At 51.4% G+C, this 27412-nt stretch overlaps 1 protein-coding gene across 4 annotated transcripts in view; it reads left to right on the top strand.

Moving 5' to 3' along the window:
- ATG2B (autophagy related 2B) overlaps positions 1-25263 on the top strand; it is a 76456-nt gene extending 51193 nt beyond the window's left edge. For 3 of the 4 annotated variants that reach the window (XM_078602614.1, XM_078602612.1, XM_078602615.1), the window contains 15 exons: positions 3559-3723; positions 7194-7329; positions 7874-8424; positions 10435-10664; positions 14721-14865; positions 15112-15381; positions 15731-15832; positions 16260-16341; positions 17066-17294; positions 18073-18142; positions 19670-19752; positions 20458-20579; positions 21446-21600; positions 22051-22206; positions 22619-25263. In XM_078602614.1, coding sequence (XP_078458740.1) covers positions 3559-3723; positions 7194-7329; positions 7874-8424; positions 10435-10664; positions 14721-14865; positions 15112-15381; positions 15731-15832; positions 16260-16341; positions 17066-17294; positions 18073-18142; positions 19670-19752; positions 20458-20579; positions 21446-21600; positions 22051-22206; positions 22619-22849 — 2727 coding nt within the window. In that variant the 3' untranslated portion in view covers positions 22850-25263. The remainder of the gene's footprint in view (positions 1-3558; positions 3724-7193; positions 7330-7873; positions 8425-10434; positions 10665-14720; positions 14866-15111; positions 15382-15730; positions 15833-16259; positions 16342-17065; positions 17295-18072; positions 18143-19669; positions 19753-20457; positions 20580-21445; positions 21601-22050; positions 22207-22618) is intronic. The other variant, XM_078602613.1, reaches the window with a different exon arrangement.
- The last annotated feature ends 2149 nt before the right edge of the window (positions 25264-27412 follow it).

The following is a 27412-nucleotide window of genomic DNA, read 5'->3' as shown; positions in this document are numbered from 1 at the left end:
GCGCTACTGTGTCACCCGTCGCGAGCTGCTTGCCATTGTTTTTTTTGTGCAGCAGTTTAGGCCATATCTTTATGGTCGTCACTTTACAGTCCGAACGGACCACGCGGCGCTACAGTATTCATTGAGGGTCGCCCAGCCCTCGGGCCAGTTGTCGCGTTGGTTGGAAGTCCTCCAGGACTATCAGTTTACGACTACGTACCGTAAGGGGTTGCGACACACGAATGCCGATTGCTTGTCGCGGTTGTTGCCTTGTGATGAATGCGCGTGTTTGTCGGGATCGGCGCGCTGTAAACCGACGCTTGCGGGGGAGATGGGGGCACTGGCTGCGACAGCGGGCGCACCGATCGGGGATGATTCCACTGCCTCTCAGGGTCGGGACTCGCTGCTCTCGCTGTCGCTCAGCGAATGGGGCCGCCTCCAGATGGCGGACAGCTCGCTGCTAGCATTGCGCCGCAAGGTTGGGGGTCCCGAGGGGGACCAGGAGCGTACCGGCTCCTATGTACTTGAGCGGGGCGTGTTATTGAAATGGGACAGTTTGTCCCGGCGGAACGCACTCGTGGTGCCTTCCGCTGTGAGGGGGAGGGTTGTCTTGGCGGCACACGAACGCCTCTTGCACTTGGGAGTTAACAAGACGCTTGCCCTGCTTCAGCGTGACTATTACTGGCCGGGAATGGGAAGTGATGTGGTGCATATTCTGAAGGGGTGCGTTGAGTGCGCCAGGCGTAAACCACCGGCCGTGGCAGCTAATCCACCGCTGCAATCTATTCAGGTCTCGCGTACCAACGAGCTCGTTGCACTCGATATTTTGGGGCCCTTCCCAGTCACGCCGAGAGGGAATAAATATTTGTTAGTGGGGGTCGAATACTTTACCCGATGGCCTATGGCGTGGCCTCTCGCTAACCAGTCGGCAGCGGCTGTGACGGATGCCTTCGTCCAGGGCTATGTCCTGGACAAGGGGGCTCCCGAACGCCTGCTGACCGACCAAGGTAAAAATTTTTCGAGTAAATTGTTGCAAGAGGTGTGCGATCTGTTGGGTACCAAGAAGGTGCGTACCTCCCCGTACCACCCGCAGACTGACGGGATGGTGGAGAGACTCCACAAAACCTTGACTTCCATGCTGTGCCAGCAGGTGTGCGAGGCACATGTAGATTGGGACCTGCAGGTCCCGGGAGTCCTTGCCGCGTATAGAATGGCCCCCCATGCAGCTACGGGGTTTTCCCCATTCTATTTGATGTACGGTCGGGAAGCTGACCCGCCAATAGAAACGCAACTTGGCCTGTCCGCTCCACGAACTAATTCTAATTTGGCAGAACATATTAAGTTTAATATTCACAAGCTGACAGAGGCGAGGGAGGCCGCGCGGCTTAATTCGCGGGCTCGCCAAATTGCTAATGAACGGTTGCGGGCACGGAAGGTGTCCATGCACGAATGGAAACCAGGTGACAGGGCCTGGCTGCATTGCCCTCAGGCACCCTTGGCTACGTCGCCTAAATTGTTGAGACCGTGGAGGGGACCCGTGGAGGTCGTGCGCGTTACACGGCCCCAGTGCGTTCAGATAAAGTGGGGAAAGCGCCGGTGGTACGTTCACCCCTCCCGACTGAAACCGTTCTCGCCTCCATATGGCCTCCCCTTGTGTCGTGATGGCCGGGCGGGTGACGTGACCGGCGACCCAGAGGGGGAAATGTCTCTGCCTGATCCACACGTATTTTCGCCTGATCTGCTCCCAGGTGTCTCGGAACTGACAGCTGCCGATCACCGGCGGCCGGATCTCCGCGGCGGGGCCGGCCCTTTCAGGCCCGTTCCGCGCCGTCTGGAGCAGCCGGAACCGCCGGACGGTCGTCAGTGTCCCGCCCCATACGATGGACCAGCCAGACGGACTCGCGCCAGGTCGTGCTACTTTGCATGACCTGCCTCGTGAGGAGTCGGGGCAGTTGGAGCGCCTCGTCACTGCGTGTAGTCGCAGGGACGTGGGGCGCGTTCGTTTCGAATTTGCTCGTATCGTGTTATTGTTGACTTTTCGGGTTCATTGTCAATCTGTACATAGTTATTCTTGTTGTTGTTGTTGTTGTGTTATGTTACGGGGCACACTCGGGGGGTTACGGGGTTTTTTTTTGTTGGTTGTCGTTTTATCGTCGCGGTTGGTTGTTGTTAGCAGCCGGGCCGGCTGCGAGCTATGTGGGAGGGGGTGATGTAGTGGTGATACGCGCTGGGTGTATATGTCGTGTGCCAGCGCGTATGTACGGGTGTGTGTGTGGTGACGCGCGCTGACGGGGAGGAGCAGGCGTCAGTGCGCGGGTGGGGGTAGTGCTGCTGATTGGCTGTGTGCCGGTGACGCGCGCAGAGGGAGTGATCGGGTAGCAGCGCGGTGTGATTGGTCGGGGAGTGGAAACACGCGCTGAGCGGAACCGGATCGTAGGGATAGCGCGTGGGGATTGGGTAACTGAGGAGCGGTGCCGACGTTGAGGTCCGCATCCGCTCCGTCTCCCGGGAAGAAGGGGTATATAAGGTGATGCACAGAGGAGCAGGGGGAGAAGTGGAACCATCTAAGAATGAAGACGAAGGTGCAGAGATAGAGCCCGGAGAGGAGAGTAATGGAGAGTAGAGGAGAGTAAGGTATAAGTGTGTAGCCAGCGAGAGAGAACAGTCTACACGAGCTGAGTAATGTATAGTGTGTAGCCAGCGAGAGAGAACGGTCTACACGAGCTGAGTAATGTATAGTGTGTAGCCAGCGAGAGAGAACGGTCTACACGAGCTGAGTAATGTATAGTGTGTAGCCAGCGAGAGAGAACGGTCTACACGAGCTGAGTAATGTATAGTGTGTAGCCAGCGAGAGAGAACGGTCTACACGAGCTGAGTAATGTATAGTGTGTAGCCAGCGAGAGAGAACGGTCTACACGAGCCGAGTATGCATACGGTGTAGCCAGCGAGAGAGGAAGGTCTACACGAGCCAAGTATGCATACGGTGTAGCCAGAGAGAGAGATGCAAAGTCTACACGAGGCGAGTGGAGAGTGTAGCAGAGGCGCAGAGTCTACACGAGGCGAGAGAGGAGTGTAGCCGAGGCGCGGAGTCTACACGAGGCACAGAGAGCCGGCAGCACAGAATCCAGAGTCAAGAGAAGCGCATTGTGAAGAAGAGAGGCCACGCGTTGTATTGTTACAAGTCAAGATTTAATAAAAGAAGTGTGTTCCCGTCAAGGAGTTTCCTGCCGTCATTTTCCAATACTTCATTAGTACTTGGGGGCAGCGTGCAAACAATACCAATGGGAAGGCAAGGTGGCGGGCCAGGCGTGGTTTTAGCCACACCTCCCCCATCGTGTGCCGTACCGGCCTTCATAGGTGCTCGCTGACGACAGCACTTGCTCCTACAGTCTTTTAAGGCTACACGGGGGGGATCTTTGTCATTGGGCATGGGTTTTTCCGGTCTTAATAGGTGCTCTTTAATAGCACTTGTATGGCGGCTGTGTGTCTGTGTGTGCGGGGGCTGGTTTCTAAAACACAGCCAGGCTGTTGAGGCTACATGTGGTGTCTTTGTCGTTGGTCCTGTACGTGCGTGTGCAGACGCAGCCCAAGTTCGAGCTGTGCTGCTCCAACGACATCATCCACGTGCGCACGTGCGCCGACTCGTGCGCCGCTCTCATGAGGCTCATCCAGTATTTCGCTGGCGACGGGGACCTCGCCCCCCCACAGCGGCTGGAAGACCCCTCCGACCGGGCCCCCTCAAGTGTGCGTGCGTGTTTATGGGCACGGGTAAATGGGGAGTGGTGGCGCAGCGGTTTAGCGCCACTGCGCCACGGGCCCGGTGGCCCAAGTTCGATTCCCGCTCACTACCAACATTAGTGACAACTATCTGAACCGGTCCTGGGCTTCCCCGAGGTTGACTCAGCTTGAAATGAGTACCTGGTGCAGTGTGTAAACATTAGCACGGGGGAGACAAAGGCGGTCGGGCGCAGTGTTGGCCACCCACCCCCTCGTGTGCTGTGCCGGCTTTCATTGGTGCTCACTAACATCAATTGCCCCAACAGTCTATTACAGGCTATACGGGGCGGGGTCTTTGTCATCAGGCATGGGTTTTCCCGGTCTTAGTAGGTGCTCGTTAACAACACTTGTATGGCGACTATATGTCTGTGTGTGCAAGGGCTGATTTCTGGAACACCTTCGCTGGATTGAAACGTGATTGCTGGCTTGCCTACAATCCACCGTGGGTTTAGCCAGGCTGGATGCTCGAGAGACCTTAGTCAATGTACCATCTGAGGGATCCTCCAGCAGGCGAGGATGTGGTGGCTGGGTCATGTAGTTCGCATGTGCCGTTCTTGTTTGAGGGGTTAAACACACCGAGGGTGCTCTAGGGGAAGCTACGCAAGCATGGCACGGGCTCGGAAAGAGACAGCCAGGTGCATTACAGGAGGACCTGGAGCTGAGTGGACTTGCTGATGGACTTGCTCACGAAAGTTGCTACTGTCAGCAGTTGTCCTTCAGCAACAACATGAGGCTTCGTAACAATGCTCACAACATCTTGAATTAAAGCTTGCAGGAATTCATATTCTTTGGGTCTTTTGGTAAAGTCACGTAGATTAAAAAAAATAACAATAAAATAATAAAAATGAAAATAAAGTTAATAAAAAATAATACAAATATCACAACGTTTCGATCGCAACACAAGCAATCGTCATCAGGAGAAAAAAGAGGGGGAAAGCTGCTGAGGCAGGCTGTTTTAAAGGTTTGAACTAGACAATTTAGACTAGACTCTCTTGAAATTACACTTAACATTGACAGAAAAAATGTCTACATCAGATTGGGAACATGTAGCCAACATGACAGCCTCAATGTCAGCTAAATGCAAAGATAACCTGATTTCCAAGTTCAATCGTCTTTACAAAAAGAAGCCAGATTCACACATTAAAAAGTTAGACGTTGACAAGATTGTTATCAATCAGAGTAACAGTCCAATTTCCGACGGCCGAAAACCGGTTTCTTGCTAAAGGGTTGAACTTCGCAATCACCCCTAAACACATCCCACTTGATGATATTATTACCCAGGTCGACGTTGCCCTTAAGGGTTTGGGACACATTCCTGCAGACATGGCAAGATCGGAAATCACTGCAATCCTCAAAAACGCTAAGACACCTATTAGCAACATCAGTAAGGATGAGCGCTTTAAGCTTTCTCAATTAAAAAAGAGAGATGACATCGTCATCCTCTCAGCCGACAAGGGCAATGCCACTGTCATCATGGATAAAACCACATACAGTAACAAAATTCAGGACCTATTTAATGATGGTAGCTATACCAAAATCAATAAAGATCCCACCAACCGCCTGGTTATGAAAACCAACAATATCACTGATTCGACATCTTTAATCGAACCAACCAAGCGGTTTTCCTTTAAACCCTCTGCTGCTAGACCACCCAGATTGTATGGATTACCAAAAATCCATAAAGAAGGTACACCCCTTCGCCCTATTGTCTCCACCATTGATTCACAAACTGGCCCTATTTCTGTCTGAGACCTTACAACCATTCACTGGTAAGACCACCGCAGCTGTACTTAGCTAATGTGGTATCATTAACTAAGGACATCTCACCATCTCCAGGTGATTTGCTCGTAAGTTTCGATGTAGTATCTTTGTTTACCAAAATTCCTGTGCCTGACACCATTGCAATCATTGAAGATTTGGTCCAACAAGGACTGAATGCTAATGTACCAGCCCTGGTTAGACACTGCCTCACCAACACTTGCTTCACCTGGAATGGAACATTCTACAAACAAGTTGAAGGTGCCCAAATGGGTTCTGCCTTATCTCAATTTGTAGCCACTGTTTTCATGGAAAATGTTGAGACAGATGCCATCCAGGCATCCACTGTACGTCCGTCCTTGTGGAAGAGGTACAGAGATGACACGTTCGTCATCTGGCCACATGGCCTACCAGCTCTGAACCAATTCCTCAACCACATCAATTCCATACACCCAGCCATCAAATTCACCATGGAGGTGGAGAAGGATGGCAAGTTACCATTCTTGGATGTTTTAATCTACCTAAAACCTGACTCCCACCACCATCCATCCCAGAAGAATTCTCTCAAAACTCTACACCATAGAGCTCGATGTATTTCCAACCACCACCTAGCCAGTGAACTGGAACATGTACACCAAGCCCTCCAGATGATTGGATATTCAGACTACACAATCCGTAAAGCTATCACCCCAACCGTTGGGAAAGAACCATCTGAGGACCCAATCAAAACCATCACCTTGCCATACATAGCAGTGGTCACCAAAAATATTTCCAAATTCATAAGCAAACACAAGATCCAGGTTCGATTTAACACAGTACACAACATTCGTGGTCTGACATGCAATAGCCTAGCGTCGACAAACTAAGCTTTGCCTGCGGCAGTAGTTATATTGGGGAAACTAAGCGACACGTCTCGGATCGTGTTCGTGAACATAAGGCAGATCTGAAACACGGTAGGACCAATACCTCAGCCGTGGCTGGTCATTGTTTTAATGCGGTGGGCTCACACGAAATTGATTTCTCCAAGACGAAGGTACTCTGCAAACCCACAGGCTATCAAAGATTCGTTCATGAAGCCATCCAGATATATAGACACAGACAATTTCAACTGAGAAGATGGGTACAAATTGAGCAATCATTGGAAGGACGTTATTAACCAATTTTAGTCATAACTGCTAACACCTTCCGATGTTAGCAGTTATTTTCGACTCTATGATTTTACATTAACAGGTTCACACTAACACAGCCGCCGTTGCTTGTGTCCTCGAGGTGGCGGCGTCTCTGCGATCTTACATTGACATGCTAATCTCTCACAATACAATGGCCACCTCCACACCCTCGGCGTTGAGGTAGCTCTCCGATCTTACATTTACATGCAAATTTATCACTTTAACATCACTAGCCCTGCCATTTCAAACCTTTAAAACAGCCTACCTCAGCAGGTTTCCCCCTATTTTTTTCCTGATGACAATTGCTTGTGTTGTGATCAAAACGTCGTGATATTTTTATTATTTTGTATTCACTTTATTTTTTATATATTTTCAATCTACGTGACTTTACCGAAAGACCCAAAGAAAATGCTCATAACAGGCTGTCAGATCAGTCTGGTAGAAACCAATGCCTGGTGTCTGCGGGTCTCCGTGTCCGCGTGTGTGCGCATCTGGCGCTTGCGTGTGCAGCTGGACAGCCAAAGCCCTGTCACAGCTCCATGCGCCGCTGCGCCTGATCCTGATCGATCGTCTCTCAGTGACCTCATGGTCGATGCCATGGAGGAGTCGGAGCCAGCAGGGTCTCCCCCCAACGTCCACACAAACGGTGTGCAACTGTGTGTTTAACTTGTCACATTTGTCACTACCTTGTAACAGAATAATATAAAGTTGGCCAGCGCTTCTCAAACTCTGGGTCATGGGGTTGCAAAACGTATTTGGAAGTCAAGGAAGGTCCGTTTCTTTATCAATGTGATTTTCTTGTCTTTTCATCTTTCCCCTCCTTGGATGTCTCGCTGCCCGAATCTTTCCTTTGTCTGTCTCTCTTTGCTCAATTCTCTCCCCACGTCTCCTCACTTCTCTCCCTGTGTTTCACCTCTTACCCTGTGGCTTTCTCAGTGACTTCTGTCCTATCACATCTCTTTCTTTGCGTGTCAACATGTCTTTCCTCCTGTTTTTCTTCTCATCTTTTGCCTCATGTCTCCTCCAGTGCCTTTCCTCCTGTCTCGTCAATGTCTCCTCTCGTCTCGCTGTGTCTGCTCTTGTCTCACTGCATCTCTCGCCTTCTTTGCATTTCTCCTCGCTTGGTTCGCAGTTGCCTTGCTCTCCGTTTATTGCTTTTCATCGCTTGCGTATGCCCTTCCCTCACGTAGGCTTCGACGACTCGACGCAGCCGCAGTCGGGCGAGGAGCCGGTGTCCGACCTCTTCCTCTTCCCGGACGAGAACGGCTCGAAGGCATCGCGGGCCGCCGGCGGCAGTGCCGCCCCCCCCACGGCGGGGCGACCGTCGCACGCGCGGCCGTCGCACAAGAAGACCCCGCTCGCTCGTCGCACCGGCCCCGGCCTCGCCCCTCCCGCTCCCACGCTCGGTTTCGCATTTGGGTCCGGGTCGCCGACGCAGACCACTGGCGCGGCGGTGGCCGCCACCCCCTCCTCCTCGTCGTCCTCGTGCTGCTCCTCGTCATCCGCGTCACCCGTACCGCCCCCTCGCGTCAGGGCTCGGCCGCCCCCAGTGGTCGGCCTGACGGAAACAGGACGCGGCGGCAGCGGCGGTGCCAGGAGGGACGAGGGCAGAGACGATGACGGAGCCGCAGCCCGTGGCGGCGATGGAGATGACGGCGGCGATGGAGACGTTGACGATGATGACGACCTCCCGGACGATGATGAGTTCTGCATCCTGGAGGCCCCAGGGATTGGGATTCCGGTACGGAGCGATGGGGGGCTCATCGTCTCGGTCGTGCGCAGCCATTGCGTGTGTGTGTCTGGACACGGCGGTGCAAACCTGTCGGCCAGCGCTAGCGAGGTGGGGGTTGGTGGATCACAGAGGGAGATCGCTGAGTGTGGTGAGACGTCCAACCAGCTTGGTTGAAGCAAGTGGGCTTGTGATGCATCTGGGGAGAATCTTGATTGCAAGCCTCTTGTGTGCGTGGATTTCTCCAAGATCTCAGATTTCCTCCCACACTCAAAACACTCGAAACACTGCTCAACAGCCGATTTCAGAACCCTCCTGACAGGTGCTGCATGTGTGTGCTTACATGCGTATGCATTGGTTTGTGTGCGTTTATGTCAGGGTATAAATTAAACTTTGCAAATATTTTATATCATGACCTTCCAAAAATAGAAAGTTTGCAATAGGGCAAAATAAATCAATATATTTTCTGCGATTGACTGAAGCATACTAAATATACACTGTAAAATCGAAATCAGTAGTTTGCTTAACGATGATTAATCTTTAGCATTATTTCCACAACTATTCCATGGCAACAGATTTGTAGCATAAATATGCAGGTGACTAAATTGGCAACATCAGGAAGGATATGTTTTACCCTTGCAATAAAAAGGTGTTAAGATGTTCAAACACCAAGTAGAAACCTTTGGCGAGGAATCATGTCTGCATTAATTAACCACGTACTTGTAGTGAACATGTAGACAAAAAACATGCTCTGATAATGTATGCATTGTCTTTGAATCTGATTGGTCTACACCAGAGACAGCCTTCTTTAGGACCTAGTCTCACCAGTGCCAGACCAGAGAATGGTAAAGGCGAACAGTCGGCATTCTCTGTGGTTAATGCAGACATGATTCCTTGAAAACGGTTTATATTTGGTATTCTTGGTTATTTCGGTAAAGTCACGTAGATAGAAAATAAAAATACAAATAATAAATTGAAAATAAAAGCAAAAAACCCACGACGTTTCGATCGCAGCACACGCGGTCTTCATCAGGCGGAGAGACAAGAGGGGAGGAAGCCTCCAAATGCAGCTGCTTCTAAGGGCTTCCAAAGTGAGTGGGCGGGGGACTTTACCGAAAGAACCAAGAATATACAATTTTTAAGTAAAAATTTATATTTGGTGTTTGAATATCTTAACACCTCTTTATTGCGAGAACGGGTAAAACATATTTTTATTTTTTCATACTTTGATATTGCCAAAAAAGGTCCCATGTTGGAAGGATATGTCTTGAGAAAATAGAAAATATTTACAACAGTACTCTTCATGGGCCAGGAATCCAAATGAATAGCTTTTCACTTTGTGCAAAAAACAGTCATTACGCTGTGATATTTGTGTTTGTACAATCCCAAATCAAAGAATAACACGATGATTTACGATGTCACCACAGGCAATGTGAGCTTGAACCATTGATAAGTAAATAATTGTACCCCTTACAGAGCAATGGGAACCACAGAAATTGATAACGATACTCGCAGAGACCTGCAGAGAGGAATTCTCTGTAGGTTAGTGGCCTGTGTAAAGCTACATTTGGGGATCTCTACAATGTAGAATTTGTAGTGCACAAAGTTTTCGGGTTACCTCCTTCGAGTGACAGAGCGAGAAGGATTCATGGGTGTGGGTCACCGCTGACAAGCACTGGGAAGATGGCCACACCCGGCACCAACAACCATTACCCAAGCTCTGTGGTCCTATAATTGGGATGTTTGGTGAACTCCATTAACGGATGTTTATACATGTGGGATTGAAACTGGAGTTACCGTACAAAACTTACACGTGCGAGGGAGGTCACAATAAATCTAAAACAATTAAGCTCTGCGGTCCTATAATTGGGATGTGTGGCGCGCGTGTGGGGCATGTGGCACGTGTGGTGCGTTTGTTGCGTGTGGTGTTTGTGTTATGTGTGGCGCTTGTGGGGCGTGTGTGTTGCGTGTGGTGCGCGCGTGTGGTGCGCGCGTGTGTTGCGCGTGTGGTGCATGTGGCAGGCGCGTGACGGCGAGCCCGTTGTGAAGCGGCTCGTGGAGGACACCATCGAGCTGCGGGATGAACATTTCTCACGGCCGCTGGGCCGTGCGGACGTGCTGCGGCCGCCCGCGCGCTTCCCCGTCCCGCTGGCGCGCTACACGCTGCGTGAGGTCTCCGTCACGTGGCACCTCTACGGCGGGCGCGACTTCGGACCTGCGCTCTCCTACTCCACGGCAGCGCACGCGTACGGGTGGGACGCACGCACTGTCGCCCACGCGGCCTCGTAGCGAACAATGTATCATCTTACCTATAAAAGGCATTCTTTGTGTGTGTGTCCGTCTGTCTTTGTTTGGATGCACACTTGCGAAGGATTTGGCTCGCGAACCATGGGGTTTACATTTTTAAAAAGTCGCGGGGTACCACGCCGTAAGCCCCGTGGTGAGCCAGCGCTATTCTGTTTTCCCATCCATCAACTTTAAAGTAGTTAAATTAACGATTTCGTGCGATTTTATTATTATTTAATTATTTCCCCACTCCGCTCCGAGCGACACAGCACGCATTTGTGCATGCGCGAAACGCTGCCCGGGGATTGCCCCTAGCAACGCACACACGATCGCCAAAAATGACAATTCGCCTTAAAAAATACACAAAGCGCTGAGGTCAGTTCTCCCTAGTGTGATGTCCTCTTCTACCCTCCCCACCCCAATGCTTGCAGTTACTACTATAGAATCCGGAGATATTAATATTATAGCGCTTAGATAGTATTATTGTAGCGCGGGCGGCCCAGCCTGCAAGGTGCCACCTCGGCCGGCTGGGCAATCTAGGCGAGGCCGCGGGCTCTGCACAGGACTAGGCCTCACCACGGCAATGTTAAGTACTAATTTATTGCTTCGTTCGCTAAACTAAAAAATAAGTTTGCTAATCCTATAATAGTAATGTTTGTGTGTAGACAGCTAATATTTCAATATTAAGTTGCTAAATATTAAATTATTTTCATGTGTTTTTATGAAGCAGCGCCAGTGTACTGGCAGTCTGTAATGTGGCCTGTTGCCTGTTTATTCATTTGTCAGTTCACTGCCAGTCCATTGTCTACACTGTTAATATTGCTTTAGGGCAGGATGAGTGTATGCCAGTCTATAATCTGTTGCCAGCTTCTTTACCTCGCTCGGTGTTCTGCCAGTCTTTCATGTAGACTGTATCCTGCTTTTTAAGCTGCTGACCATATTGCCAGCTTATTATGTCGACTGTAGCAATGCTTAGGTCATTGAGTCAGAGTACTGGCAGTCTATAATCTAGACTGTAGCCTGCTTCTTAACTTACCTGTGCGTACTGCTGCTCTATAATGTAGACTTATTCTAGCTTCTTTCTTCAATGCATTTCTATTGTTTCGATTGTTCACGTCACGCTATTTACTGATATGTAGTATTACGATGCTGATTACTATGTTATACTGTTAAATACGTTGGACTTTCTTAGCTACAGCCGATTACATTTCGTCTATCATTTTGTTACTTTGGTGCGAAAATCAACCATTTGAAATTTGGTTAACTGCACCTTTTTTTTCCACCCAAGCGGGCAGCACGCAGGGAGGTTCAATGCCCCAACTTTTGTTGAGGTTGCTGTTCTTACGGTGGGTGAGGAACATGGTAAGAGAGACATTGTGCTTCGATACCAAGACAACACCATCAAACGATTTCCTGAGACAAACCGAGCATATGATGCCCTACAATACCACATTTTACTGTCGCAAGGCCAAGATGGGTACCACATCCAGATTCCTCAAATTGTCAAAGCTACAGGACAAAGACATCCTCACAAAACTGCCTCCTCTAAATACTTCTATTCCTTCGTGATCATGGACAGAGAAGGAGGAAACCACATTATGGTGCGCCAACCTCTTTCACCAGTGTGTTGTCGATGAGTATGACAAAATTGAGAGTGAGCGCCTTCTTTACATTCAACTGAATCAAAAACGCCTGCGTGTACCGCAGTATGCTCATCTCAGGGATGCTATCAATCCCGACGGATATGCAAACGCTCAGAATGTGGGCAGATTAGTTATTTTGCCTTCATCCTTCACAGCTGGACCAAGATACATGCATGAGAAGACTCAGGATGCCATGACGTACATCAGCCAATATGGCAGGCCCGATTACTCTTTATCACCTTCACTTGCAATCCGAGATGAAAGTAGATCCAGGTTGAGCTTTATCCAAACCAAAAGCCAACAGACAGACATGACATTTTAGCGAGGGTCTTTAAACTCAAAGTTGATGACCTCATTTGGCTTATTACGACTAACGAAGGCGCCGTCTTTGGAAAGACAAGCAGTAACTTGCAACACCATTGAGTGGCGAAAATAACGTCTTCCTAATGCTCACATTTTGCTATGGCTGAGGGAAAACATTCATGCAAGTGACATTGACACATTTATCAGTGCTGTGCTACCTGACCCCCATCAAGACCCTGCCCTATTTGATGTCGTCTGCAAGCAAATGGTCCATGGCCCATGTGGGCAGTTCAATCCAAATTTGGCATGTATGCAAGACCGCAGGTGTACCAAGAAGTATCCACGAAACTTCTTGAAAGACACTCAGTCGGGCCATGATGGCTATCCTCTATATCGTCGCAGAAATACTGAGCATGGTGGATTTGAAACAACGCTCAGACCTGGCACTAACTCTGAAATGAAGGTTGACTCTTTGGTTCTTTCGGTGGATCGTTCCCTATTGCACTCTTCTGTGCAAGATCTTCGAGGCCCACTTTATTGTGGAATTCTGCAATTATGTGAAAGCCATCAAATATGTTTGGCAATACATCATCAAAGGCTCTGACATGCCTGTCTTTGCCTTACAAAACAGGGGCAAAGTGTAAATGAGGTTAAACATTTTGTCCAAGGAAGATACATCAGCAACAATGAGGCCATTTGGAGAATTCTTGGCTTCCCTATCCATGAGCGTTCCCCCACAGTCGTCCATTTGGCAGTTCACCTCAAAAAAGGTCAACACATCTACTTCACCGAAAGAAATGCCCAACAACAAGCCCTAGCTCCAATAATACTACCCTGATGGCGTTTTTTGGTTTGTGCCAAAGTGATCCATTTGCTGACAACCTGCTCTTCCATTCATTTCCCTCCTACTTTACATGGACTGCTAAAATAAAATTGGAAGCGACGTGCTGCTGACGGTGAATCTGATGCCTTACGAAGAGTCTACACAGTTCATCCCAACAATCAGGAGTGCTACTTTCTCAGAATGCTTCTCCATGTTGTCAAAGAGTTCAAATATTTCCAAGACCTCAAAACAGTGCCAGGAGTTGTTTGTCAAATATACAGGGAAGCTTGCAATCTTCGTGGGATTCTTGAGGATGATCAGCATCTTGATTAAGCTATGGCAGAAGCGTCTGTTAGTCCCCTTCTCAACTGAGATTGCTCTTCTGCATACATCTTCAAGTTTGCAGCCCATCTAACCCCTCTCTGGCAAAAATACAAAGAGGCCATGAGTGAGGGCACCCTCCACAGAGCTCAACGAGAAAATCCAAACCTCAACGTCAACTTTTCTCATGTCATCTGCAATCAGGCCCTCATCCTTGAGGATAAACTGCACCCCATTGGTGGAAAATGACTACCAACACCCTACAGGGACAACCTGCATGCCCTTGCTCAAGAGATCCTATGTGAAATATCCTATGATGGTCTAGAGCTTCTTAAATTCATTGAGGAAAATGAACCAAAGCTGATGGATGCACAAAGAGAAGCCTACACGAAAATTTTGGAAGACATTGAGGCTAAAAATGGAGCCATTTTGGAGGCATTTTTTTCCTTGATGCACCTGTTGGTACTGGGAAGACCTTTGTTCTCAACCTGCTCCTCGCTAACGTTTGCCAGAGGGAGAAAATTGCTGTAGCTGTGGAATCATCGGGGATTGCTGTGTAAGTCAATGTGTGTGTGTTTGTGAGTCGATGTATGTATTTGAGTTCATATGTGTGTGCGTGTCGGTCGATGTGTGTGTGGGTCGATGTCTGTGTGTGTGTGTCTTTTTCGCCCGGGCAACGCCGGGTACTTCCCGCTAGTAGGTAATATTCTTTGGGTCTTTCGGTAAAGTCACGTAGATGGTTAAAAGAAAATAACAAAAACTACGACGTTTCAATCACAACAGAAGCGATCCTGATGACGATCGCTTGTGTTGCTGGGTCTGGGGGCGTTGGTGGATTGGGATGAGAGAGAGGGGGAGGGGAAGCAGTCGGTCGGAGAGTCCACGGGGGAGCAGGATGACGCCGGCCATGCTCCCACCCCCCGCCCCTGTAGACACAAGACGGGGGGCGGCATTCCGAGCCCGCGGGGGTCTCCGCACCGCGCCCCCTCGGGGTCCAAGCCTCCCCGCTCATCGTGGCAGACCCACGGGGGCCCTGCACGCAACCACGACGTGCTCATGGAGGTGCAGCTCAACAAGGTAAGTAACCCACCCCACGTGTTTCTCCCCCCTCCACTTGCCCTTCCACCCACCTCCCCACGTGCCCCCCCACTGCTTGCGTCCAATTCAAGGATTCTGACATGGCCGTTATGAACCTCCAGAGTTGCCTCCAGGGTAGACCCACACCCTCCCCCTCGTGTCAATGCCACTGGCTCTGCCTGCTCTCGATATCCTGCCACTCTGCCACTGGTCGTAATGTTGCATCACGTCCCGCTGCCCTCCCAGGTTCGGTTCCAGCACGAGGTGTACTCCGAGCCGCTCTCTGGCATCCAGCAGCTGGGTGGTGAAAGTGGTGGTGGCGGTGGTGGCAGAACTGCTGCTGCTGCAGGAGGCGGTAGCTGCCCCGTGTCGGCAGCGCCGGACCAGCCCGTGTCTCGCCAGGTGTTCATCGTGCAGGACCTGGAGGTCCGGGACCGCCTCGCCTCCTCGCAGATCAACAAGTTCCTTTACCTTTACACCAGCGAGAAGATGCCACGCAAGACACACGCCAACATGGTGCGCCCGTCCACTCGCCCGTCCACTCGCCCGTCCACTCGCCTGTCCACTCGCCCGTCATTTGCCCATTCACTCACCCACCCACCCACTTACTGTCCTCTCACTCAAGGCCAACAACAGTGGTGAATATATGAACCAGTCATGGGCCTCTACTAGGTCGACTCAGAATCAAATGAATACCTGGTTTTGTGTGTAAACATGAGCATTGGAGAGACAAAGGCAGCTAGGCAAGGTGCCGGCCACTCTCCCCATTGTGTACTGTACCCACCTTAATAGGTGCTCACTAACTACACTTACCCCAGCATTGTGGTAAAGGCTACATGGGGGATCTTTGTTTTTGTGTGCGCAGCTGACCCTGAAAGCTCTTCACCTGCGCCCAGAGAGCGGCCTCGCCACGCAGGAGTGCTGCCTCAGGGTGTCCCTCATGCCCCTGCGTCTCAACATCGACCAGGTGATGTGGACTTGTCCTTCCATCTCTTGGTTTGTCTGTCCGTCCATCTGTCCATTCACGGTGGCGGGATGTTAACTACGTCACCAGGTATACAGGAAGGAATAGGTTCTATCCCGACTCTGACGCCTATATACAGTATCACCTCACGAACATGCGATCTGCGATTTTGGCTGTCCGCGGATCGCATCTGGAACTTTACACAACTGCATCGAGAGAGAGAGAGAAGGAAAGTGCTAAGATAAAATTATGAGAGAGAATATGATGCGACAAAACTGATAAGATAAATTGATGAGATAAAGTTTGAGATAAAGTGAGGAGACAAGGTGATGAGATAAAGTGCTACGTTCCTTCCCGGTGACGCCCAGAGAGCGCTGCTCTCTCCGTGTACACGAACGAGTGCTCTCCCCCCCCCCCCCACCCCGTGCAGGATGCTCTCTTCTTCCTCAAGGACTTCGCGTCGAGCGTTTCGGCCGCCGTGGAGCCGCCCACTCCCGACAACGCCGCCGACGGTGAGTGTGCGCGAGTTCACCTCCCGACCCAGGGGTTGACAGCCCCGCCCCCCCCCCTGCATTTCCTCACATCCACCTCCACCTCCCTCACTTTCCTGCCACTTTTTGATTTGGCGAACGCTTTTACACGTAACTGTCACGCAGTTAGAGCGCCAGATACTTGAGAAAAATAGGTACATAAATTAGTTTATATATGTCAATGTTCTATGTGAGTAGATGTCAGCCCCACTTAGCCACATAGCCACGTGACAGCCTCCTCCTCCAGCACGTAGCAGGGCAACCGGTCTGCCCGGCACGCCCTGACGCACTGCACAGCTGGAGACGATGAGCGCCACGATCTCCTGGCTCCCCGCATCTCCACGGTGGCGGGGCTGTCATGGAATACGAGCCATCGACGTTGGGAAGCGGCATACACCCCCTGGTCACTCTGGAAGCGTGTCAACCGAACCACTTCCTACCATTGCCCTCGCCTTATTTCTTATCACTCCCTTAATCTCAGATGCATAATCAAAATATGTATTTATACTCGAGGAATCGGATGAGCTATAAAGCTGTTTTGCAGGTGTCCAGTAGGTGCAGGTTAGAACGTTACAACAACAAACATCTTATCGCACTTAGCTCACTGCCCCTCACCTCACCGTTTCCCTACCTCTCACCTCACACCTTGCTGCCCTCACCTCGCGCCGCCCCCCACGCTGTCCGCACCCCCCCCCGCCCCCCCCAGGCCGCAGGTCTCCGTCGGCGGACGGAGGGACGAGCCCCGCGCGGCACCCGTCCCAGCCGGCGCCCGTCATGACGTACCCAGCGCAACCGCTCGCCCCCTCGACGCTCGGCCCCATGCCGCTCACGGACGCCCCGGCCTTCAGCGCCCCCGCTGGCGGGACTCCCTCGGAGGGCACTCCCGGTGATATTGGGGGGGGCGGCCCTCCCGGAGAGCTTCCCATCTTCTTCAGGTTCGTGGGGGTGGCGAGAGGGCTTGATGCCGGCGGGGGGCGGGGGGGGTGAGAGGTTAAGGGTCAGGGTGGGTTGAGAACTTAGTGGCTGGAAAGGGTTTTCCGTCAGCAACACTGAGTGGTTTACTTCAATGCTGTCTGTGGGGAGTGGTTAGCGCGCTACGAACATAGCGACCCGGGTTTGATTCCCGCTCACGGCCAACACCGGTGATGATTATCTGAACCGGTACCTGGGCCTCCACTAGGTCGACTCAGCCTCAAATTAGTACCTGGTGCGATGTGTAAATATCGCCACTAGGGAGACAAAGGCGGCGGCCGGGTGTGGTGTGGGCCACCCACCCCCTCGTGTGCCGTGCCGGCCTACATAGGTGCTTGCTAACAGCACTTGCCCCTACAGTCTGTTAGGGCTATATGGGGGATCTTTGTCTTTGTGTGCCTGTGTGTCAATGTGTGCCTGTGTGGCCGTGTATGGCTGCGGTAGTGTAACGATAAGCGCGCTGCGCTACGAACCCGGCGACCAGAGTTCGATTCCCGCTCACGGGCGACATTAGTGACGATTATCTGAATCGGTCCTGGGCCTCCCTTGATTGACTCAGCCTCAAATGAGTACCTGGTGCGGTGTGAAAGCATCACTACTGGGGAGACAAAGGCGGTCGGACGTGGTGCTGGCCACCCACCCTGTCGTGTGCTGTGCCCGCCTACATCGGTACTCGCTTACAGCACTTGTCTCTACAGTCTGTTGAGGCTATATGGAGGATCTTTGTCTTTTGTGCTGCAGGGAGTTTCGCTTTACTTCAGAGGTGCTGATTCGCCTCGACTACCACGGCAAGCACGTGACGATGGAGCAGGTATGGGGCACGCGCCCACAAACATTGCCACCGTACGCACACTGCTGTGAGGAGGTGCTTGGTGAAAGAAATGGCTTCTTGGAGCAGGGAGAGGGTAGCGCGAGTGCTAAGTGGTTTGCCATGGGACCCCTGAGAAATATCGAACAAAAGTTTTCACGAATATTTTTACATTCGTCGACACCGAGTAGCAAACAAACTCTTAAGCGCCCCACAAAATTGTCTGATTAAAATTCAGTGTTTCACTTTGGTGCCCCCTGAGGGCTGTGGTTTTATAAAATCATCTCATGGCCCATTCCTTTCTCTGAAGGCAGTTTCCCCAATCACTCTCAACCCTGCACCTCTCACCAACACGGGGCGCAACGGTGACGAGATGTTAACTACCTCGCCCGGTGTACAGGAGGTCGTGGGTTCAATCCTGACCCTGACACCTGCTGTATATTTGGAGCTTGCATGTTCTTCCCGTTGTCGCGTGGATTTTTCTCCGGGTTCTCTGGTTTTTCCCTCCACATTTTGAAACATGCTTTTAGAGTATTTGACTGCTATAAATTTCCACGTGATAAGCCACTTCGTTGAGCTATCATTTGTGACCAGGTCGCTATCTGAAAAGAGCTGTACAGTTCAGCGGGCCTTACCTGGTAACATAAAAAAGTTTATTAGACTAGACCAGTTTTAATAGTTTAACTCTTGCATTACAGTCTGCCATTATGATGCAATGTGCGTTTCCCTAATTAAGAAAGCGTTTGATCTGCTGCTGCTCCACCTGATAGCTTGTTGTTGTTGGAGATTTGCATTACCTTGAACTTGTAGAGTGATTACATGCTTGCGGTTTTGAAGTCCAGGTGACGTTGTTGAAGGCCACGTGACGTTGTTCTTGAAGGCCAGGTGACTTTGTTGTTGTTGAATTCCAGGTGACGTTTTTGGCTTCAACAGCATTGGCCATCATGGTCTCTTTATCTTGAGCTGATTGCATTCGTGTGTGGACAGGCAACTGTGTTTTGATGAATTCAGATTGTAGGTATGTTATTTAAAATTGCACTGCGTGCATGGCTGTGTGTGCTTGTGTGCGTAATTGCATGTGCGTAATTGTGTGTGCGTGCATACCTGTGTATGCGTGTGTGACTGTGTGTGCATGACTGTGTGCGTGCGTACATCCGTGACTGCGTGTGCATGACTGCGTATGGGAAGTGGTTGTGTAGCGGTTAGCGTGCTGCGATACGAACCTGGCGACCCGGGTTCGATTCCTGCTCACGGCCGACACCAGTGCCGATTAGCTGAACCGGTCCTGGGCCTCCCCTAGGTCGACTCAGCCTCAAATTAGTACCTTGTGCAGTGTTTAAACATCGTCACTGGGGAGACCAAGGCGACCGGGCGTGGTGTTGGCCACGCACCCCCTTGTGTGCTGTGCCGGCCTTAATAGGTGCTCGCTAACAGCACTTGCCCCAACAGTCTGTTAAGGCTATATGGGGGGTCCTTGTCTTTTTTATACGTGCGTGCGTGTGTGCGTGCGTGCGTGCATGCGATATGCAGGGAACATTTGCAGGAATCCTCATCGGGCTCGCTCAGCTCAACAACTCGGAGCTGAAACTGAAACAGCTCTGCTACCGGCACGGGTAAAGCACTGGCCCAGCTCCACTCGGCGATGTTTTAATGGATCCTTCAGTGTGTTGACAAGAATTATGATGTTTAGCCATCCGAGGAAGCCTCGCTTAGATTTGGTACTCAGGGTTCAGGAAGGTGCTGCATTGAGTGTTTTGCAGCCCAGCAGCTTGGAGAACTGGCAGTTCATGACAATGCGCGCGTGAGGGTAACAAGTGGCACATTGGTCAGCATGCTGCGCTAGGAACCTCGGGGGATTGAGTTCAATGCGCAGCCAACGCTAAAATCGGTGGCAAGTGTGATTAGACTCTGTTCTGGTCGAGATGGTCTTAGATGAGTGCTGCTCTATGTACACATCAACACTGGCAGATACAACGGTGGCTAGGCATGGTGCTGGCCACACACATGCATACAAAATGACTAATTCTCCTTGTAGCTTACTTAGGCCGTTGGGGCAAGTGCTGTTAGTAAGCACCTTATAAGGCCGGCATAGCATACGAGGGGGTAGGTGGCCGACACCACGCCCGGCCGCCTTTGTCTCCCCAGTATTGATGTTTGCACACCACAGCAGGTACTCATTTAAGGATGAGTCAACCTAGGGAAGGCCCAGGACCAGTCTGAATTTTACCCACTGTCATTGGTCATGAGCTATAAAAAAAAAAAAACTGGTGAGACACACCACCTCCTTGCCTCAGCAGTCCATATGTCTGTGCGATTAGCTTGCTGGGTGTGGAGCGTCTTGTGGCCTATGCAGCGAGCGAATGGGTCAACGACATCCGCAAGAATCAGCTGCCCGGCATCCTGGGAGGCGTGGGGCCCATGCACTCACTCGTGCAGCTGGGTGAGACGCGCGCATGCACGCACACGCACGCGCACGCGTGCACGCACAAGCACGCACACGTGCGTACACACGCACGCACACGTGCGTACACGCTGCAGGCTTTCATATATGGTAAGTCCTCTCTTAACGCATGGTGTTTACACTGCGTTTTCGCTACAACGCGGTTCTTCCGTTTGTGAGCACTTTTCGCGCAACGCGCAACACGGAACGCGGAACACGTGCCCATTATAACGCGGTTTCGGAGCGGTCGACCACGAACTACTTCCTTGAGCTGCGTGGCTGAGCGGTCCAGTGATACAGTCCACGGAATGATACAGTAACGCGGCGGCGTAACCTCAGTTATTTGTCCCGCTATCTCACTGCGTTTCCGTACATCGTATCTCACCAAAATGTATCGTTACATTATTTACGGGGAAATAGTTTTCGCGTTTCAGAAATGCATCTACCACGTTCAATGAGTTACTGTACTGGAGAACACCACACCCAGTCACCTTTGTCTCCCTCGTGGCGATGTTTACTGCACACAGCCCCAGGTACAAATTTTAGGCTAAGTCGATCTATGGGAGGCCCAGGACCAGTGTGTGTTGTGGCAGCCTGCTTGCCCGGTGCGTGTTACAGTGGTGTGTATGGTGGTGTGTGGCGGTGTGTGGTGTACGCGGTGTGTGTGTGTGGTGGTGTGTGTGTGTGGTGGTGTGTGGCGGTGTGTGGTGTGCGCGGTGTGTGTGGTGTCTGTGTGGTGTGTATGTGGCGGTGTGTGGTTTGCGCGGTATGTGTGTGGCGGTGTTGTATGGTGTGCGTGGTGGTGTGTGGCGGTGTGTGGTGTGTGCGGTGTGTGTGTGGTGGTGTGCGCGGTGGGGCGACGGCAGTGCAAGGCATGAAGGACCTCGTGTGGCTGCCCATCGAGCAGTACCGCAAGGACGGCCGCATCGTGCGCGGCATCCAGCGTGGAGCCGCCTCCTTCGGCACCTCCACCGCCATGGCCGCCCTGGAGCTCACCAATCGCCTCGTGCAGACCGTGCAGGCACGCACGCACGCGCACTTCGAGGCACAAAAGACAAAGATCCCCCTATAGCCTAAACAGAGTGTTGGGGCTGTTAGCGAGCAGCTATGAAGCGAGCACGGGACGTGAGGAGATGGGTGGCCAACACCACGCCCGGCCGCATTTATCTTCTGAGTGGCGATGTTTATGCACTGCACCAGTTGACATAAGGGAGGCCCAGGACCGGTTCAGATAATCGTCACTGGTGTTAGCTGTGAGAGGGAATCGAACTCGGGTCGCCGGGTTTGTAGCACAGCGCGTTAACCGCTACACTACTGCTCCCCCCTGGACATACGCAGACACATGTAGACACACAGTCGCGCGCAGACATACATACACGCAATCCTGTCATTGTTTTAGTTATTTTCTCGTGTTGTTGGTGATGACGGAGTCCCCATGTGCTTCTGCCCTTGGCCTGCATGTGCGTTGCAGGCGGCTGCCGAGACGGCCTACGACATGCTGTCCCCGGGGCCCAGCGTAGCCCGCAGGCCCATCGCGGGGGCCCCCACATTCCCCCAGCATCGCGTCGCTCAGCCGCCCGCCGACCTGCGCGAGGGCGTCGCCAAGGCCTACGACGTCGTCAGGGAGGTACGTGCGCACGGGAGTACGTGCGTGCGAGTGCATGAGTGGTGTGACGGTTCACGCTGTCGATTCCTAGCCAGCGATGGCAGCGGTAGCAAGTTGTATCTGTGTTTGTGTGTATTGTATGTCTGTATTTGTGTGTGTTTGTGTATTGTATTGCTGTTTTTGTGTGTGCACATGGCTTCTTACATGTGTGTGCGTATGGCTTCTGGGTGGTTGTGTGTGTTTGTGTGCATGGCTCTGTCTATGCTTGGTCGCTACTGTGTGTGGGCACGGCTCTGTGCAAGTGTTTGTTTGTGTGTGGCTCTCACGGCTCTGTGCACGTGTCTGTGTGCACGCTATTCCGTGTGTGTGTACGGCTCTGTCTGTGCACAGGCATGACCAATTGCGCGTGTGTGTGTGTGTGTGACGAGGGCAGGGGGTGACGGACACCGCGCAGACGCTCTACATGGTATGCGCGCGGGAGCACGAGCAGAAGGGCGTAACGGGCGCCGTGGGTGGCGTCCTGCGGCAGATCCCGCCCACCGTGGTGAAGCCGCTAATCGTGGCGAGCGAGGCCACCGCCAACGTGCTGGGCGGCATGCGCAACCAGATCCAGCCCGACGCGCGGCGAGAGCACTCGCAGAAGTGGCGGCACAAGGATGACTAGCGGCGGCGGCGGGCGCGGGACGGCCTTGCGGATGGGGGGGGTGGGGAGCGGGGGGGCGACACGGGGGCAGGGACCAGCAGGCGCGTCCAGTGGTGAATACGGAGGGACGAGTAGTTGGGATGCCACCAGGCACGACCGGTGGGATGATGAGGAGAGGCGCGGGAACGAACGGGGGTGACCTGGCTCAATCTCCATCGGCTCGCCGCGACGGTCTACGAGGCCACCTCTTGGCCTCTCGGCTGGGCCCTTCCCCATGGGGGCCGATCGGCGCGGAGTGTTCGACTCCACGTTACGTGCCCGCTGTCTTTATCCGGGTTTTCCTGTGGCATCACCAACGGTTGAAATCTGTCGCGTGCCCGCTTTTACTAAATGATGGCCCGGTGCCGAATTCACCGGCTCTTTTAGTGTGAATCGAACCTTGGCCCTCCGTGCCCACCGGGTTCAGTGGAGATGGCACCGATCTATAGGCTCAAACCTGACTGCCCACAACCCGAGGTTGCTGAGAATGACTGCCAATCGGCGGTCAGTAGGTAACCCCCTGTAATTATGCACTGCTGCGGAGAATCGTGGGCAACGCAAAATAAGCGTGATCTGTGTATATTGCAACTGACTCTGAGAATAGGTGCTTGCTAACAGGCACCCCTCCTGACGGAAGTATCCGGCTGAATGGGTGAAGTAATTGGCATCTGGCGCTGCCAGCCCCGATGTAGCACTTGCATTCAGACTGGGGCCATATTCACTGATTTCGAGGCTTGCTGGGTTCAATGAACGAAACATATTTCCTCTGCCCAAATACTGAATAATATTATTATTAGACGAATTAAAGATAAGTGGTAAGGGAGTTTGGGTTTTAGCCAGAGTGAATTGACGTTTGATTAATCAACCAATTTGCATTCCCGTTCAACGTGCACATTTGGTCGTTCATTGTTGTTAGAGTTTTTGTTTTGATTGCCAAGCAATTGCCAAAATTATTACAATTTATGATTTTGGGCCATTGCATTAGCATGAAGTAGGCTACCATGAGAGCGCTGTGGTGGTGATGATTACAACTGAATTGGAGGTTTTGGTGATGTCACAGGGTCTTCGGTGTTTGTTCTCGCGGCAGATAAGACACTGTTGTTGACAGCGGTGGTGATGATGATGACTCAAGGGTTTGGGTTACCCTACAAGGCCTTGCTTTATGATGTTTTGCGTGACTTCACAAAGATGCGTTAAACTGTCAAGTGTTAGTTACAGACACTTGAATTTATATTCAAGCACTATATAAATATAATTTAGGTTAAATCTGTTACCCGGAAAACCCTCCCTGAGTCTCGTAATGACATTTGTTTCGAGATTTGGGGGAGGGGGGGAGTCTGCTTTTGGGTGCTTTGCCAATTAATTTTTTGATTTTTTTTTCTGAAAGTTTGTTTGTGGGAAGAGGCCGGAGTTCCTGGAGAAAACCCCCGCACACACACACACACACGAGGAAAGAACACGCAAACATCGACGAACTCGTGGTGAAATCAGGGACCTGCTGCGTGATGTGCCCCAATAACTCACGCTTACGGTCACAGTACTGCTCACGCTGCTCCTGTATAAGCTTTATAGACGTAGCAATTAACACGCTCGTTTGTGGAGACGCTATCCGTCGCTAAGAAACGCTGCAGCGTTAACTCGTCCCCCTTGTGTATGTTGCTGCAACGTCCAGGCCCAAAACCCTGTCGGTCCTCAGCCCTGTGTCACGTTCATAAACAAGACTGTACCTGGGCATGGCTCACTGACGAGCCCCAACAGAGGCAAAGTCCAGACACGTCCCGCATTCTGCAGGCTTCCTCATGTAAGGTTGCGATATATTTCTTGGACGTTATACCGTGTTCATATTCCTGCTCAGCTTGGCACGCGGCTTGGTATTGAATGGTTCCAGTGAGTCTACTCGGTGGATACCAGAATAAGTTAAACATTAAAACTGCATTTTTTTCTGTCGTTCAATGAAAAATAAGATGTTGCCTGTTGTCTTCTCTCGGAAAGATCGGTTTTAGGAATGCTGACACAATTACCACGTCTTCACGAAGGCCGTTCGTTCGGACATTGATGATTCGGTCTGTCGCAGAGAGCAGAAAATCACGCTTCAGTTGTTATTGGTGTTGAAGCAACATTGAGCAGGTGAAAATAATTAAGTGAAATAACTTTTGGCATTATGATATTTATGCCATTCGAATCACAAATGTTCACATTTAAGTCTGTGTACAATACATTGTATATTTGAGAAAAGCTTAAAGGAGTTAAAGTAGCGTGTGTAGAGTTCCCAAGACGTCTATGCAGTAGTCGAGGGGTGTGCTCGCGTGGGCCCGGACACGTGGCCATCATTGAAATAAAATGTTACACAAAACAATATACACACTTCAAAATGAATAAAAAGAGATTATAAAATATATCTTCATCTTGGTTTTAAAAACCGCAACGGCTTCACTGGATGGTAGTTGCGGTGCGCTCCACATCAGCAAGACATCTAAGAGCACGAGACAACATGAACACCCTACACGCAGAGACACATGACCCACAACACCGGACTGAGAGTCCTCAAATTTGGACCTGGAACCCACAACCCAGACTACGAACCCACAACCCAGACTACGAACCCATGAACCTGGACCTGGAACCCACAACCCAGACTACGAACCCATGAACCTGGACTAGGAAACCACAACCCAGACTACGGGAGCTGATACCAAATATTGGCCTGACATTGCTAACCCTGTACTTGATATACACTCTGTCAGATGACCACGGGGTTACAATAAGGGTGTGTCCACAGGCACGAGTGGCCACGTTGAGCTGTGCAAAGCCAAGACTTGCAATTACCGCATTTAAGTTGACTGTTGTAGGCAATAAGTGATGGTCAACACGAATGTTGTAATTTCCCCGGATGAGTCGAGTATCCGCTTCAATAACTAAACGTGAAAGAAAAATACAAGTTCATTGACGAAAACGAAGGACAACCTGGGCGTTTATAAACCGTTAGAATTAAACCCGGAGAGAGAGAGAGGGCTGACTTCACTCAATGAGATGTTCAAATGTAGGATAGCTCGGGTTGTGGTGAGAACTCGCCACATTTAGTTGTCCATGATCAGCGCTCCACCAACACCGCCACAAACGCGTGCTTGATAACAAGTCGTCGTCGCTGGCTGGGGTTGTAAGGACGAGGTTGTGGGGTGTAGGTCACCAGCATCGTGTGCCATGTCCCGGGTTAAGCATAACAGACTAAGCTTCTTGCCCTACAGTAGCTCCCGGATTAGCAAGAACTTAAACAAAAATGTACCTAACATTTAAGTGAGCCAATCTTTATTGATTGTATAGATATTCAGTTGTTTGGGGGCTTAAAGGCGTAGAGAATTTCACACTGGTGTAGTTTCAGTAAACGGGCCGTGGTTGTCCACAGCACGCAGCTTGACCATATAAAGCCAAGTCCTGGTAGAACAGGCCCCGTTCATGAGCTCGCTCGCTTTTTCGGCTGCTGCACGCTGGAGCAGATCCTTGGCATGCGAGGATGGTCGGTTCTGACCGCCAAAAGTGTAATCTTGACTAAATTTGAAGAAAAATAATTATTTACCGAGCACTGAAACATAGAACGACAGGTACGCCGACGGCTAATGACGGATTGGAAACCGTGAGGATCGGAATGGGAAGATGTGCACTCCTGTGCAATGCGCGGCGCGAGTTCCGTGAGCTGTGAAGGACGTCGCGGTGCAGCGCTCCGTTTCCAGTCGTGGACGCAGTGCGTCGGAAAGTTTGAGGACGCCCTCGCGACTCTGACTGGCCCTGGTCGCAACAGACGATGGCTCGCGTGTACTGCCCTGGCTGGCTCACCACTCGTGCCGGCTCGTGTACTGCTCGGGCCAGCTCGCTTACGCGTACCACTCGGTGGCCCAAGACCTCCTCCGTGGCCCTCAGGTGACAGCGACGGATGCTGAGAGGCGTGCCGTCCGGTGTCCGAAGGCTGGTATGCAGGAGGTCGTGGGTTCGATTCCAACCCTGACGCCTGCTGTATATGCGGAGTTTGCATGTCTCTATCCCCTTCGTCGCGTGGATTTTTCTCCGTGGTCCTCCGGTTTTCCCCTCCACATTTAGAATCGTGCGCTTAGAGTATTTGGCGGCTATAAATGTCCACGTGAGAAGCCACTTCGTTCAGCTGTCGTTTGTGGCCAGGTCGCTTCTGAAACAGAGCTACATGGCTCAGTGGGCCTTACCTGGTAAAATAAATAAAAAATGGTTTAGTTGCAGCTGTGGCTACCAGTGCTGCATCTGAAACTGCTGCTGTTGTTGCTGCTGCTGCATATCCTGGTGCTGTCATTGCTGCTGCATCAGTTGCTGCTGACTGCACTCCACCTCAGCCCTTGGAGATGCCACCGCTTGCGATCCTGAGACCTACATGCTGGCCTACACGCTTCTGACAAAGCTTCGTCCGCTCGCTCGTAGTTCGCTCGCAGTGTGCACGCTCTCCGTCGTGCGTGATTTTTTTTGTGTTTTTCTCCGACTCTCACAGTTTGACACGGAACAGTTTATCCATAAGAGGTTTTTTGG

The sequence above is a fragment of the Lampetra planeri genome, chromosome 18 (genome assembly GCF_965212315.1).
Source record: "Lampetra planeri chromosome 18, kcLamPlan1.2.h2, whole genome shotgun sequence".
NCBI classification, from domain to species: Eukaryota; Metazoa; Chordata; class Hyperoartia; order Petromyzontiformes; family Petromyzontidae; genus Lampetra; species Lampetra planeri.
The sequence above is the reverse complement of the archived record's forward strand: the minus strand, read 5'-3'. Positions and strand labels throughout refer to the sequence as shown.